The 15,403-nt window shown below is 45.5% G+C and overlaps 1 protein-coding gene and 1 pseudogene across 1 annotated transcript; one reads left to right on the forward strand and one right to left on the reverse strand.

The window, feature by feature from the left end:
- Nucleotides 1-2,692: 2,692 nt before the first annotated feature.
- Nucleotides 2,693-2,917, forward strand: LOC117038361 (anaphase-promoting complex subunit 13-like; annotated as a pseudogene).
- Nucleotides 2,918-6,199: 3,282 nt separating this feature from the next.
- Nucleotides 6,200-14,848, reverse strand: LOC117038354 (olfactory receptor 10T2-like). The gene is made up of 2 exons (XM_033135293.1): nucleotides 14,828-14,848; nucleotides 6,200-7,168 (listed from the first exon to the last, which is right to left on the reverse strand). The coding sequence occupies exons 1-2, from the start codon at nucleotides 14,846-14,848 to the stop codon at nucleotides 6,200-6,202; spliced, it is 990 nt and encodes a 329-aa protein (XP_032991184.1).
- Nucleotides 14,849-15,403: the final 555 nt, after the last annotated feature.

A 15,403-nucleotide genomic window follows, 5' to 3' on the forward strand; every position in this document is an offset into this window, starting at 1 on the left:
CCACGTCAGGCGGCCTTCCATTGGTCCCACATTGCAGGCCCTAGTTCCGGACCTTCCGAGCCCTTACCTCTTTCCACGCCAGCTGGGCCGTACGCCGCTTCACGTTGGCCGGAGGTGGACTCCGCAGAGTCCACTACCCGAGGGCCTGATCCCAAGTTAGCCCCGCCCCTCGTTCTAGCGTCCGGTCCCGCCTCCTAGCTTACCGTAAAGCTACTGCAAAGGCAGAGGCCCCGCCTCCGCTGTTGGCCCTACCTCTTGGGGTTTCTCTGGTCCAAGTGCTGGGTAGTGGATGCTCCGGAGCCCAATGGTCCCTGGTTCCAACCCACGCGTTCCACCGTATTTCAGTCGTTTGATCTCCCTATCAGTAAAGGGGAGGTAATTCTGGTACCAAGGGCTCTACTTCTGTCCAAGACAAATCCTGCCATTTTTACACTGGCTCCCATTCCTTGTCAACTTTTGGGATTTTCCTCTGAGAATTCCACCCCATCGTTAATTTTATCTTCTACTGAATCATTCCTAGGTTTTAGTTTCATCCATTAAAAAAAACAACAAAAAACTCTGTTGGCCCCACATTCTCTACCTGTTTCTGTCCTTTGCTCCTCTCTTTAGCAAAATTCCTCCAGTGATTTACCTGCACTTCCTGTCTCCCTGTGCCCTCCTCCTATTCCCTCTTGAACACACTCTGAACAGTCTCTTACCCGCCACTCTCTGAGAGCTGTTGTGGATTATTCCAACAGTCTTCAAATGGGTCCCCTCTCCCTTCTGTCCCTCATCCCACTCTCCCTGCCTACAATTAACAGGATAAAATGCAAACTTCATGGAAAGGACTTCTAGGCCTAATTAAACTCCAAGAGCCAATAATAAAACAGTGATCATTATTTTTTGTCAAGCACCTACAATGTGCAAGGGCTGGTCCACGCACTTTTGACATATTAAATCATTTAATCCTCACAACAGCCCTGTAAAGGAGCTGTACTATCATTATCCCATTTTACAGATCAGGAAGCTAAACAGAGAGGTTAAGGAACTTGCCCAAGGTCACACAGCTTGTAAGTGAAAGACACAGAATGTGAACTCAGTCACTGCCTGGGCCCCCAGACTGGGAGCACCTCAAGAATGGGTATTGCATTTCAACCGTATGGCTTCCCCAGGCCTCTCACAGGGTGTAGTGTTTGGGGCCCACCCAATCCCCTTGTGCTTACCTCGGGTTTTATTCTGAGTGAGTTGGGAAGCCAGAGAGGATTTTGAACAGCCCAAGCACACAAAACCTGCATATGATTGTTTCTAGGGGCCTTATCTGTAATAGCCAAAAACTGGAAAAACCAAAATATCTTTCCATAGGTGAATAGTTAAACAAACTGTGATCCATCCATCCCAATGGAACACTACTCAGCAATATAATGTGCAGGGATTCAGAAGGAGTCACCCCAAGATGTGCCTCTGTGGTATGCAAATTGTTTTGAGCTAAAGGCATCCAAGACCCAGAGGCTCAGGAGAAACTTCTGCCCCACCCCTTTTAACTACCTAGAATAATTTGAATTACGAGCCTTGCCCATAATAAGAGATTATCAGAAATAACATTTCTGGGCCTATCTATGGGGTAAGGCAAACTTCTAATTACTGGACATCTGTTCTTCTTATCATCATGCAATGACCTTCTCCCCTCTGAAGGCACGAGGTGCCTTACCTCATCCTTAGCTCAGAATGTCATATATGCCTCATTTTCCCTTTCTGTCTCTGACCTTCTCATGTATGTGGGGTCTCTGACTCTCTCATGTATGTGAGGTTCCTATACCAATGTATGTAGTTAATTTGGTCATTTTCTGTTGCTAATCTATCTCATGTCTATTTGATTATCAGACCCACTGAAAGAACCTTGAGGAACCTTCCTCCTCCACAAAATACAAACTATTAAAACACACAACAGCTTGGATGAATTGTAAAATAATCATGCTTGAAGAATAGATTTGTGGTTGCCAGAGGCAGGAAGTGGGTGGATGGGGGTGAAGGTGGTCAAAAGGTACAAACTTCCAGTTGTGAGATAAATAAGTCCCGGGGATGTAATGTATAGTATAGAGACCATAGTCAACGATACTGTTTGTATATTTGAAAGTTGCTAAGATTCTGCTAAGATGCAGGATCTCTCATCACAAGAGAACTTTTAAGGTACAAAAAACTTTGTAACTATGTGAGGTGATGCATGTTAACTCTATTTATTGTGGCAATTATTTTGCAATATATACATTAATCAAATCATTATGTTGTACACCTTAAACTTATACAGTGTTATATGTCAATCATATCTCAATAAAACTGGAAGGAGGGAGTATTCTCTATCCACAAGCTAAAAAAAGAAAATTATGCTGAATGAAAGAAGCCAGTCTAAAAAAGGTTATATACTATATGATTTCATTGATATGGTATTCTCCAAGTAAAAAAAAAGAACAAAACACAGTGAGGGAGGGCAGATCAGTGTTTGCCGGAAGTATGGGATATGAATGGATGTGATGACCACCACATCCACGGCCCTTAAAAGGAAGGGGTTTTGTGCTTCTTTGAGCCCCGCACCCTTTCCTGTAGCCTGGGATGTGGATGCAATGACTGGAGCTAAAGAAGTTACTTTGGGGCTCCAGCAGCCGCCGGTGCTGTGCTGGGTCGGGTGCTGATTTGACAAGATTAAAGCTGCAGGAGAATGTGCAGTGAGGTACAGAGAGATGGAAGGATCTTGGATTTGATTCACGATGCTTGGTGAGAAGATGAGCTACCTTATGAGGACATTGCGATGCCACTGAATGAGCTTCCTGAACCTGATCAGGACAACGGTGGCATCACAGAATCTGTTAAAGAACAAGAAATGAAATGGACTGACTTGGCCTTACAGTACCTCCATGAGAACGTACCCCCCATAGAAAACTGACCCCCCTCCATAGGATACAGTACCCCCCAGAGGAAAGTGACACCTGGCTCCTTTGTCATGAATGGATTTTTAATTTTTTTAAATTCATAGATAAAAAGTGTTTTATTTAAGTCTCTTAATTCAAACCTTTTAACGATAGATAGATCAGCACTCAAAAATGTACACCCACTTAGTTTGTGGCAGCAAAATGCAATGTGGAAATACTTACCAGAATGAGAAACTGATTGAGATTTCTCAGGAATGCAGAATATTTGGCTCTTTGAACCTAGCTTGTGTTTAAACATGTTTAGTTATAAACATTTGCCTTTAACTCTAATTTTGCTTTACTGTCAGAGTTCAACACTTCCCAGCTACTTATATTTGTCCTGTGACAGAAGTGATTGAAGATATGAAAGAAAAAGGCTAAGAAAGAGAAAGCCGACATAAGGAGCATTAACTTCTCATGTACTCCCCACTTCCTTGGAGAAGCAGTTTGAGTGGACGTATACGAAACCTGTAGAAGTAATGAATATTTAGAAGCTCATTCACTGACTACTGGGATTTCTAAAATTCCCCATGGTGTTTTTAAACTTTGGATATATTTACAAATTAAAAGGGTACCTGACATGTCTCTCTGCTCTCCCTACCATTTTTTTTTTTAAGATTTATTGGGGAAGGGGAACAGGACTTTATTGGGGAACAGTGTGTACTTCCAGGACTTTTTTCCAAGTCAAGTTGTTGTCCTTTCAATCTTAGTTGCGGGGGGCGCAGCCCATCATCCCTTGCAGGAGTCAAACCTCCAACCTTGTGGTTGAGAGCCCACTGGCCATGTGGGAATTGAACCGGCAGCCTTCGCCATTAGGAGCATGGAGCTCCAATCGCCTGAGCCACTGGCCCAGCCCCTCTTTTTTCTTTTTTTTTTCCTCCTTTTTCCACCTTCCCCCACCACACACTCCGGTTCAAGCTATTCTTTCTCAGTCTAGTTGTAGGACACAGCTCCCTGGCCTATGCTGGTGTTATGAGCCTTGCGCTCCCCCCAGCTAAGGCAGTCGGTGGCAGGTCGTGGGTTGGCCACTCACAGCAGCTCATGGCAGCTCTCACTGGATGCCCATGCTGGCTGCTGGCCACTCACTCTAGCCACTGGCCGCTCCTGGCAGCATACAGCAGCGCACAGCAGCCTGCGGCAGCTCACGCCAACCTCCAGGTGCTCACAGCAGCTCATCACCAGGGAGAGCCATTGTTCACAATCTTAGCTGTAGAGGGTGCAGCTCATTGGTCCATGTGGGAATCGAACCGGGACCTCGGCGTTAGTAGCGCGGCGAGCCAACCACCTGAGTCACTGGGCCATTTCTCTGGTTTCTTAACAGCCATCCATGGCAACCAGGTAGAGATTGGGGAGAACAACACACTGACCTTTCTCTCCTCCTGTCTTCTATCTCCTGCCTGTGCCTACCATTGACCAAAACCAACCAGAAGCCAAAGGGCAAAGAACTATCAGTGTGGTCCATACAGGTTTCTCCTGAGACATAGAGCAGAATGGAAAAGGTTGGACCTGTTGGTACAAGGAACGTACAGCACATTAAGCACAGACCATAGTTTCCTGGAAAATATCATGGCAGAAGCCCCATCACCAGTGTTTAGCTTGCTCTTTTTTTTCTAGTTCCTTGAGGTATAAAGTTAAGTTATTGATTTGGGATCTTTCTTTTTTTAATATAAGCACTTACAGCTATGAATTTCCCTCTGAACACTGCTTTTGCTGCATTTCACAAGTTTTGGTATGCTGTGATTTCACTTTCATTCATCTCAAAGTATTTTCCAGTCTATCTTGTAATTTCTTCTTTGACCCATTGGTTAAGAATGTGCTGTTTAATTGCCATATATTTGTGAATTGTCTGGTTTTCTTTCTATTACTGATTTCTCATGTCATTCCACTGTGGTCAGAGAAGATTCTTTGGATGATTTCAATCCATCACCTGGGTTTAATTCAACAAAAGTGAACTACTAAACCACAATGAGGTACTACTTTGCATCTCTTAGTATGGCTATAATTTTAAAAAATGGAAAATAACAAATATTGGCAAGGATGTGGAAAAATTCAACCCTCATACACTGCTGCGGGGAATGTACACCAACTATGGAAAACAATCTGGTGATTCCTCAGAAAGTTAAACAAGGAATTACCTTATGATCCGACAATTCCACTCCTGGTTTCATGCCCAAAGGGATTGGAAACAGAGATTCAAACAGATATTTATGCAGAAATGTTCATAGCAGCACTATTCACAGTAGCCAACAGGTGGAAACAAAGCAAGTGTCCATTAACAGTTAAATGGATAAACAAAATGTATATCCATACAATGGGATATTATTCAGTCATCAAGAAGAATGAGGTTCTGATACATGTTACAACGTGGATGAGTCTTCAAAACATTATGCTAAGTGAAATAAGTCATGCACAAAAGGACATATATGAAATGAAATAATTTTATTTATTTGAAATACTGAGAATAGGCGTATTTATAGTAACAGAAAGTAAATTAGAGGTTACCAGAGACTGGGAGGAGTGGGAAACGGGGGGCCATTGCTTAACGGGTACAGAGTTTCAGTTTGGGATGATGAAAAGAAGTTTGGGAAATAGATGGTGGTGATGGTTGTACGACACTGTGAATGTAATTAATGCCACCAAATGGTACCCTAAGAAAAAGTTCAGATAGCAAATTTTATGGTAGACATGTTTTACCTCAATAACGTTTTTTAATTCCCCCTTCTTTCGTTGTCTCCCATCATACACCTTGGATCATAAAGGATCCAAAGGGAAGAGAGCTAGAGGATCGTCATGAAAATAACTGCAGTTCAGTGGGCGATTCCGAAAGGAAAAATAAACAAAGGCAGCCTTGGGTTGATGGCAAACAGCCCCCACCGCTCAGAAAACGTGGGAAAAGTTCTGAATGAGACAAAAATAAAAGGATACTGGAACCAATATCAATCCCTGCTCAGTGCTGATTAAATCACTACCCTTCACTGTCTGTCAAGGTTGGGCCCTCAGTGGCACCTTCCACTGGTGACCATCCTGCACTGCAGACCACGTTGCATTCCCCCCAAAGTCAAGGTGATCAAGACAAAAGGAGAGGGCAACCTACGGAGTTCGCGCTGGGTATCAGACACTATTCGTTAATTGCCTGATTACATAGGCTATTTCATTTAAGGTTCTCGGAGTGGCCCGGATTTTCCAGGTGGGGAAACTGAGTGTCAGGCCGGGCACTGGATCATGGAAAAGCTAGAGCAGGAATGTAAAGCAAGTGTTTATTTAAAACTCCGGCAGCTTCGCGCCAGGGTCCTTCTCAGAGCCACCCTGACTTCCTTGTTGCGCAGGGTGTACACCACTGGGTTCAGCAGCGGCGTCACCACCGTGTAGAAGACAGCCACCAGGCGGTCCTGGCTGGGGTTTCCTCCAGAGTCGGGCCGCAGGTAGATGACAGAGGCGCAGCCAAAATGCACCATGACCACGGTGATGTGGGCCGCGCAGGTGGAGAAGGCCTTGTGGCGGCCAGCGGCCGAGGGGATCCTCACGATGGCGGCCACGATGAAGGCATAGGAGAGGAGGATGAGGAGAAAGGAGGCCAGCACCACAAGGATGCTCAGGAAGAAGATGGCCAGAGCTTTGCCTGTACTCTCAGCACAGCTGAGCTTCAGGACGGGGGCGATGTCACAGAAGAAGTGCTCTACACGGTTGCTGCTGCAGAAGGGCGAGGAGAAGATCATGCTGGTCTCGATCAGGGCCACGGAGAACCCTGAGCAGAAAACCAGGGCTCCCAGGCAGAGGCAGACTGTAGGTCTCATGACCACTGCGTAATGCAGGGGATAGCAGATGGCTACATAGCGGTCATAGCCCATCAGGGTCAGGAGGAAGCAGTGGCTGCAGCCCAGGCCCAGGAAGAAGAACATCTGAGCCCGACAGCCAGCAATGGAGATGGCCTGGCTCTCCAGGAGCAGATGAACCAGCATATTGGGGATGGTGACCAGCGTGTAGCAGGTCTCAGAGAGGGACAGCACTGCCAGGAAGCGGTACATGGGAGTGTGAAGCGTCTGATCCACGTGGATGATGGTGATGATAGTGACATTGCCACTGAGGGTGACCAGGTACATGAGCAGGAACAGCGTGAAGAGGATGGTCCTCAGGTCTGGGAGATTGGAGAAACCCACCAGCACAAACTCTGTCACCAGCCAGGTGGCGTTTTCCCACTGTTCTTCAGGAGTCTGAGAGGAAAGGACAGAGTAAATGCAACAGAGCAAGTTACTAAGAGTCTGCTACCCAATGGGCACCGGTGGTGTGAAAGAATCATCCTTGTTTTGCAAAAAAAGCAGAGCCTCAGAAGTGATGTCACTTGTTTTCCTAATATCACCCAGCTAGCAAGTGTCTCTTCGATAACAAGAAAACATCATAGACATGGGGAAAATCATAGACATGGAAACAACCTAAGTGCCTGTCAACAGATAACTGGATAAGAGAAATGTGGTGATATACACAATAGCCTACTACTCAGCCATGAGAAAGAATGAAATCCTGCCATTTGCGACAACAGGGATGGACTTTCAGGGCATTATGTTAAGTGAAATAATTCAGACAGAGAAAGATAAATACCATATGCTGTCACCTATAAGTGGAATCTAAAAGAGGCAGACTCACAAAAACAGAGTGAAACGGTGGTTACCAGGGGCTGGGGGTAGGGGAAAAAGGAGAGAAGCTGTTGAAGGGCACAAATTGGCAACTAGCAGATAAATAAGTTTGGAGATCTAACGCGCAGTAGAGCGAATATCAACACCGATATCGTATTATAATCATCAAACTTACGAAGAGACGACATCATAATTATTCCCACCACAAAAAAGAAACGATAATTCTGTGACAGGACAGAGGTGTTAGTTATTGCTACAATGGCAATTACATTACAACATGGAAATGTATCAAATTAACGTGTTATACCATACACCTTAAACTTACACAATCTTATACGTCCGATACATTTCAATTTTTAAAGAAGAAAAGACAATCACAAGAACCTGTAAGGAATAGAAACTACATTTGGGGTAGGAAAGATGGTAAGAACATCAGTGCCTTAGTTTGAGCCTCCTAGAAACAGATCCTGAGGCAAGGATTCAAGAGCAGATAGTTTATCTGGGCCGTTATCTCCCAAAACATGGGTGGGAGAGAGGGGAAGGGAGAGAGAGAAGGAAATCCCCACTGTGGGCAAACAGAATTTAATCCCACCTGGGGGACCCTGAGGGACAGTGAGGAAGCTAGGATGTTTATCCATCAATCCCCTGTTTGTCATTGCTTGAGAGTTTCTGCCAGGAAAAATGAATCTCCCAGCACTTCCAACTTGGCACATGTGCAGGGAATTCAAGGCCTGACTGGTGAGAAATAATAGGAGCCAGGTTACAGTGTCTGCCACAGTCCAGATACCCGAGGAAGGCAAAGCTTGTAACATTGTTGTTATCAAATTTTATTTAAATTTTATAAAAGCTTAAAATTTTTATATTTTAGGCTTGCAAAGTTGTAGCGCTGAAGATTATATTCACCTGGTGTAAAGGTGAATATAATCTTCAATTTTAAAAGTTCATTTATTTCTTCTGATCTTAAAAGAAATGCAAACAACGTCATGGGCCCCCTTCATATTAGGTTGGTGCACATGTAATTGCGGTTTTTGCAATTATTTTTAACTTTTTAAACCGCAATTAGGTTTGCACCAACCTAATAGTATTGTGAGCCCCAGGCACTGTGCCTAATGGATACACCTGTGTTCCTTAAATGGAAAGTCACTCTGAAATGATTGGCCATTTTAATTCAAATTATGAGACTTCATAGAAAGCCTGGATTGGCAATATTTTATCATTTTATAATCCATTAATCAATTTCCAAATATATATATGTGTGTGTATATATATATATATATATACACACACACACACTTACATATATATATGAATGTTTCTGAGAGTATTTTCCACTCATTTGGAACATGGGACTCTGTTTTAAAGGAAATGGTCCTAATGCAATCTTTCCCTGCTTATCAAGAGTTCATTGGTTTAGAAATAAACAATTGAGCCTGGAGAGTCTCAAATACCATCTCAGAGACTCCTCACAATGAAACCACTAGTAGATGGTTTAAGCACCATCTAGTGGCATTTGACGTAATCTGCAAGCCAGTGACACAAAAAAAGCAAAGATAAATAAATGCCTATCGATGGCCCTGAAAATACTCATCCACAGCAATGGAACCAGAGAAATTGAGAATGATCGTTTAAGTGTTTTGAAAGTTTGCTGAAATTTTAATTCTGGAAAAAATAAATTTTAGATGTTAGTTCTGAAGATACATAGAGGAAAAACAACAAAAATGTGCTTGGTGGAGTGCAAAGGTATTCTGGTTATAAAGATAACACAAGGCAGGACCATCGGAGAACTTAACAGAAGCAATGTGAGGGAGGGATGCCCTTTTTTCATGAAGAAAAAAAAATCAGGATGCAGGAAGCAGGCAGTCATGTTGATCAAGCACAGGGATGCATGCTTCTTCTGTAAAGGGCCAGATGGTAAATATTTTAGGCTCTATGGGCTGTACAGTGTCTGTAGCGACTGCTCAGTTCTGCCATTCCAGTGTGAAAGTAGTCACAGACAATGTATAAACAAGTGTGCGTGGCTGTGCTTCAATAAAACTTTATTTACAAAAACAGGTAGGGTGCAGGATTTGGTCCTCAGACTAGTTTGCAACCCTTGATCTAGCACAAGTAAAACTAAAAGAATCTTCATCTTAGGGAAACTCCAGTGAGGTCCTCTAAAGAATTTATGCTATGAAAAAAGCAAAGCTTGACTTGAAATCTTCAGAAGCCAAAGCAAAATGAAAGTCCAAAACCAAGAATCTCATACTCGGCTTAAGAAAGCTATCTAAGAAATGGCACACTGGGCAAAGTTGCCCAGAGCATGTGTCTGAAAGAGGCCCTTTTATTGCAAATTAAACAATATCAGAGAGAACATCAGAGCCCTTATATAGAGAGAATGATAGAAACAATATACCTAGAAGCCTGCATGGAGAAAAAAGTATTTGGATATGACTATTTAAATATATAATTTCTGAAGATCACAAAACACTGTTAAATGGAAACAAACTCACAGGCAAACCGCAAACCAGAAAAAGTTGTGGCCCTAAAAAAATGCTTAGCTCTTACAAATCATTAAAATAAAATAAGTGAGTCCTGGGGATATAATGTACAGCATGGTGACTATAGTTTAAAATACTGTAGTGTGTATTTTCAAGTTGCTAAGAGAGTAGATCTTAAAAGTTCTCATCATAAGAAAAAAATTTATAACTATGTGTGGTGATGGATGTTAGTTAGACTTACTGTGGTGATCATTTTGCAATATATACACATATCGAATCATTATGTTGGACACCTGAAATTTTTTTTAAAACTTGTATTTATTTAAGTGTGTTTTTCCAGGACCCATCAGCTCCAAGTCAAGTAGTTGTTTCAGTCTAGTTGTGGAGGACACAGCTCACAGTGGCCCATGTGGGGATCGAACCGGCAACCTTGATATTAAGAGCACCGCGCTCTGACCAACTGAGCTAACTGGCAGCCCCTGTACACCTGAAATTAATGGTATATATCGATTATACCTTAATATTTTTTAAAAGAAAAAAATGAACACCCAGGCCCACCTCCAATATGTGTAGGGTTCAAATGAAGGCTTACATACCATACAACTGAATATTTAAAGTTTAAAATTAACAAACAAATGAAATATGTTCTAACTCCTCACATTGAGGAACATATCTTCAGAATGATCTGGAAATGACCTCAAGGAATAAGTCAGCCCTTCTTGGGCATCTTAAAGAAGAGAATTGTAAAGGAAACCCCTCAATGCGCACCTGGTATACTCTCTGCCACAATTATCCAGCCTCTGCTTGCATGCCTTCAGTGACAGGGAGGTCGCTCCCGGACAAAAATCCCTATGACACGGAGCAGAAATCCTGTGCTCAAGATAGCCCTTCTGTGACCTGCAGGGACCACAAGGTTGAGCTCTGGAATCAGACAGGCCTGGATTTGAATGAGGATGCTTTTACCTATTAGGGGCAGTTATGACCCTGGACAGCTGGCTCTGTCCCTCTGAGCCTCGTCTGTGGACGTGGAGATCGATCCCATGAATTCACAGATAAGAGTCAGTGAGATTCCCTTAACAGTGCTATGAACCCTTTGGTCTCAACTCCTTGCAGGGAGAGACATGATTGCTATTCTCTGCTTTGCACCGCTGGGAAAGCAGGGCATAGACAGGATAATCTGCTCACATTCTTACTGTCATGGTACCAGGATTCGAAGCCAGGAGTCTGGCTCTGGAGGCTGTGCTTTAAGGGCTGCGAGTTTGCAGGCTCACCTTTCATTCTACACATATTCACTGAGCACCTGTTCCATGCCCAGTGCTGCTCTGGACACTGGGGACACAGCAGGGAACTAAACAGGAAGACATACCAGCCTTGTAGGAGCAGAAAGTCCTAGGGAAGTGAATCGAGCAATAAGCAATGAATGTTATAACTGCATAAGGGAGACTGTCTGCGTGCTACAGAAAAAGAAAAAGCAGAGCATAGGATGGTCAGGAAAGGGCTTGTTGAGGTTTAATGTTCAGTCACTCCGGAATTTCTTGTTTCCCTTCCCTCATTTTCAGATCTCATCTCTAGGGCTGGGGACAACCCCAGGTGGCTTCTCCAGCCAGGCAAAGGCCCAAATTCACACTGGAAAGAAATGAGCAAATTAGTCAAGAGGATCCTGGGCGAGGTCAGGGAGGCAAGACTAGATAGAGGTAATACATAGCCTGTGCAAAGGCCCTGGGGCTGGACTGTGCCTGGAACAGGAAGAGCAAGGAGGAAGAGAGGCTAGAGGGAGGAAGGTGAGGGTGTGGAGGTGATGGGGGCACGTGCATGGGGTCTTGTGGATTGCAGTGAGGACTTCACATTTTATGCAGAGTGAGGTGGGAGCCATGGAGGGCTCTGAGCAGAGGAGGGACGTGACCTGACTCAGGTGTTCCCAAGTTCCCTCTGGCCTCTGTGGGAGAACAGAGTTGGAGGGACATGAGTGGAAGCCAGGAGACCAAGGAGGAGGCTGGTCCAGGTGAATGAGGATGGGGGCGGGACCAGGGTGGGGGCCATGCAAGTGATGGGAGGTGGCCAATTCTGGACAGATTGTGCAGGTGGAGCCCACTGAATTTCCTGACAGGTTAAGACATGGCTGTGAGAGAAAGAGCAGGGTGTGGGAGCTGGCAGAGCTGCATCAGCAGGATGGGGTGGGACCGGTCCGGCCAGGAGTCAGAGGGAACTCTGTTCATCTCAGGGAATGCCAGGGAACAGACACACACCCAGCATAGTGGACTCGTAAGGACAGCCAAGCCCCTGTCCACCCTCACCATGGAGGTGGCGTCTGCACCAGCCCCCTGCACCCACCCCAGAGAGAAGGAAGAAGAAAAAGGGACTCGCTGAATGGAGCTGAAATTTAACCCTGCAACAGCTGAGAAGCTGTGATTTTGAGTTTGCCTCAAGGTGTCCAAATTCTGCTTTCCTATTGTCAGAGGTGAGAGTGCCTGTCCAAAAGGAAGTCAGGTTCCAAGGCTAGAACTGTCCATATTTGCATAGCTAGACCCCATGAAAATTACCCCCTTGGAGAGATCACCAGGCCAGCTGCTTGTTTAGTGGTAGAAGTCGTGGTAGCCAGTGGGTGCTGAGCTCAGGGGCATGCTGATGCCACCCCCCACTGTGAGGGTGAGGGATGAGGAACACATAGGATTAAGGTCTGGAGTCTTTCTTTTTCCTCTTTCTTCTCATCAAGAAGCTCCCCCAAAAGCAGGATCCCCTTCCCTACCACCTTTGAGTCCTTGCCGGTGACTATATGAGTATGTGTGCATTCGTGCGCATGAAGCTCCAGGGTGTGTGCGTGCGTGCGTGTGTGTGCCTGCTGCTTGCAAAGCACAAGTGTGTGCATTCATTTTGCACTCCATGTGCTCACCCACCCTTGAGCTGGGGGTGGGCTGGCGTAGCTTCTCCAGCTAGACAAAGGCCCTGAATGCACACTCACCATAGCCGAGGGAGGTTCCCGCCTGCATCCCTCTCTGCTCACTGCCTGAGAGAGGAGGAGCTGGGGACCTGGGTCCTGTTATACAAGGGGTCCCTGGAGCTGCTGTCCCAGGGGCCCCCCCAGTCACTAACAAGACCCCCCAGGGCTCAGGCAGGCAATACCCTATGGGTTTTTCCCTCCTGGAAACTGGAGACCCCAGGGTCCGCATCCCCGGCCCCCAGGGTCTTATGGCAAAAAGTGGAGGAAGGACTAATTATGATTTCTTTTTGTGGATGGCAATCACAAATGCACCCCTCACTCCGCCAGTACTCCCAGTGCCCATCAGTGCCCACCGCTCACCCCAAAGAAGAGGCACCCCCAGCCCTGCCCTCAAGAGGGGAAGGAAGGAGTGCCTTTCTAGTTGCTAAATAGGATGATGCCCATTCATGAATCGCTAAATAAAGCCAATAAGATCTTCAAATTTTTTTTGAAAGGGGGAGTGTCATGCAGGGTCTCAGCTCCCACTCCCCACATAAGAACGCAGGACGTGGTGAGGCCAAAAAGGAACACCCACGGAGCCACAGGTAGGGGAGTCATACCACTATAGTCTCGCTGGCAGCTGGGTTGGAGACACAGGAAGCAGGAGCCTCATGATCTGCAACCCGCCGTGCTAAATGCAATCCGCGCTTGCTAGCTCAGCCACCATCTTCTTGCTAGCCCCCATTTGCTGCTAGCATAGCCACAGCAGTTATATTAGTGGCCAATGGCTCGCTGGTTACAGCTGACGGCCAACTAGCCACAGCTGATGGCCATCCAATCACGGTTGATGGCCATTTACTACCTGAGCCAGCACCTTTCCATGTGAGGCCGAGAGCCTGGAAACTGCATTCCTGGCTCTGTCCCCACAGGGAGGAAGAAGTAGATCACTTGTTATTATACAAATGCTGCTCGGGCTTAACTTCTCCTAGTGACCCCAGTTCCTCAATCCCACTCCCTGTTCTCCCCAGAATTAATTAGTTGCCCAATCTTCTCTACTCTTCCTCCTCATCTTCCTCATCCTTTCAGCCCTACCCTAACTCAAGCTGCATCATTTCCATCTGTCACAAAAGCCTGCAGTGTCTCCTCCCTCCAGTTCGTCCTCTGTACCAGCCACCCCAACAAGAGCTCTGGCTGTGTTCCCTCTCTACTCAGGGACTTTCCACGGCTCCCCATTGCCCTCAGAGTAACGTTTAAAATTCCCCATCTTCACATTCAAGACCCTTGTGATCTGGCCTCCGCTACCTTCTTTAGCTCCAAATCCACCCATTGTTCCCTGCAAAGCGACGCATGTCCATTTATTAAATTACTAATAAATAAGGAAGTGAGGTGTACTCAGCCATTCCAAATTGCTGACCCTTCCTCTGAGATTTCCCTGCTGTTTCACGCTATTTTGCCCCTCTCATGTTCTTTCTCTTCCCTTCCTCCTCGGTTCCTGGCAAATTCCTACGCCTCCTGAAAGACAGGTCTCTAACATAAAGAAGATATACACACATCTGCTATAGCCATTCATCCATTTAGCTAATGTGAATAGTGCTGCATTGAACAGAAGAGTCCTAAGAAATTTAACCTCATGAGTTAAATTTCATGACTGGACATGAGTACAGTCTCATGATTTTGCATCCCTGCTCTATACCAACAACCCCTGTCATAGCTTGGGCTCTCCCAGAAGCAGCCCTGAGACAAGGATTTGAGTAGAAGTTTATCTGGGAGATGGCCCCAAAAAACACAAGCAGGGGAGTGGAGAAATGAGAAAAGACAGGGAAAGAAGCTAATAGAGCATACGTTATCAGGCAAGTTACCCCTGTGACAGCTGGGGTTCATTCCCACTACAAACCTCTGGGAAGCAGCATGGAACACTTATCAGTTGCTTCCACAGAATTCCTGCTTCTGCAAACCTGACTGCCCCTCGGTATACCACAACCCCAGTTCCAGAGCACAGACGGATTGCTTTAAGAAATAAGTACATCCCATATTGCATTGCCATAGTGATTGGTTAGAGCAGCGGTGCTGAAAAGCAATCTTACCCCCGGGAGACAAGTGGCAATGTCTGGAGACGTTTTCGGTTGTCACAATGAAGAAGGGACATGTAGTGGGAGGGGGCCAGGGATGCTTGTTAAACATCCCACAACATACAGGAGAGCCCCCATCAATAGCAAAGGATGATCTGGGCCCAAATGTCAACAGTGCCAACGCTGAGAAACTGTCGGTTAGAGGAGGCACCCACGACCAAATTGGAGTCGATACAAAATCAATCCCAAGACCGGAGACTTCTCAATTCCCTGGGAAGTGCAATATGGTCTATGATCTTTGCACCTATTTTGCTAACACAGAGGGAAGGCTGGCGTTGTGTGGGTGGGAAGAGAAGGTGGGTTGGGT

The sequence above is a fragment of the Rhinolophus ferrumequinum genome, chromosome 18 (genome assembly GCF_004115265.2).
Source record: "Rhinolophus ferrumequinum isolate MPI-CBG mRhiFer1 chromosome 18, mRhiFer1_v1.p, whole genome shotgun sequence".
In the NCBI taxonomy this organism is placed as follows: Eukaryota; Metazoa; Chordata; class Mammalia; order Chiroptera; family Rhinolophidae; genus Rhinolophus; species Rhinolophus ferrumequinum.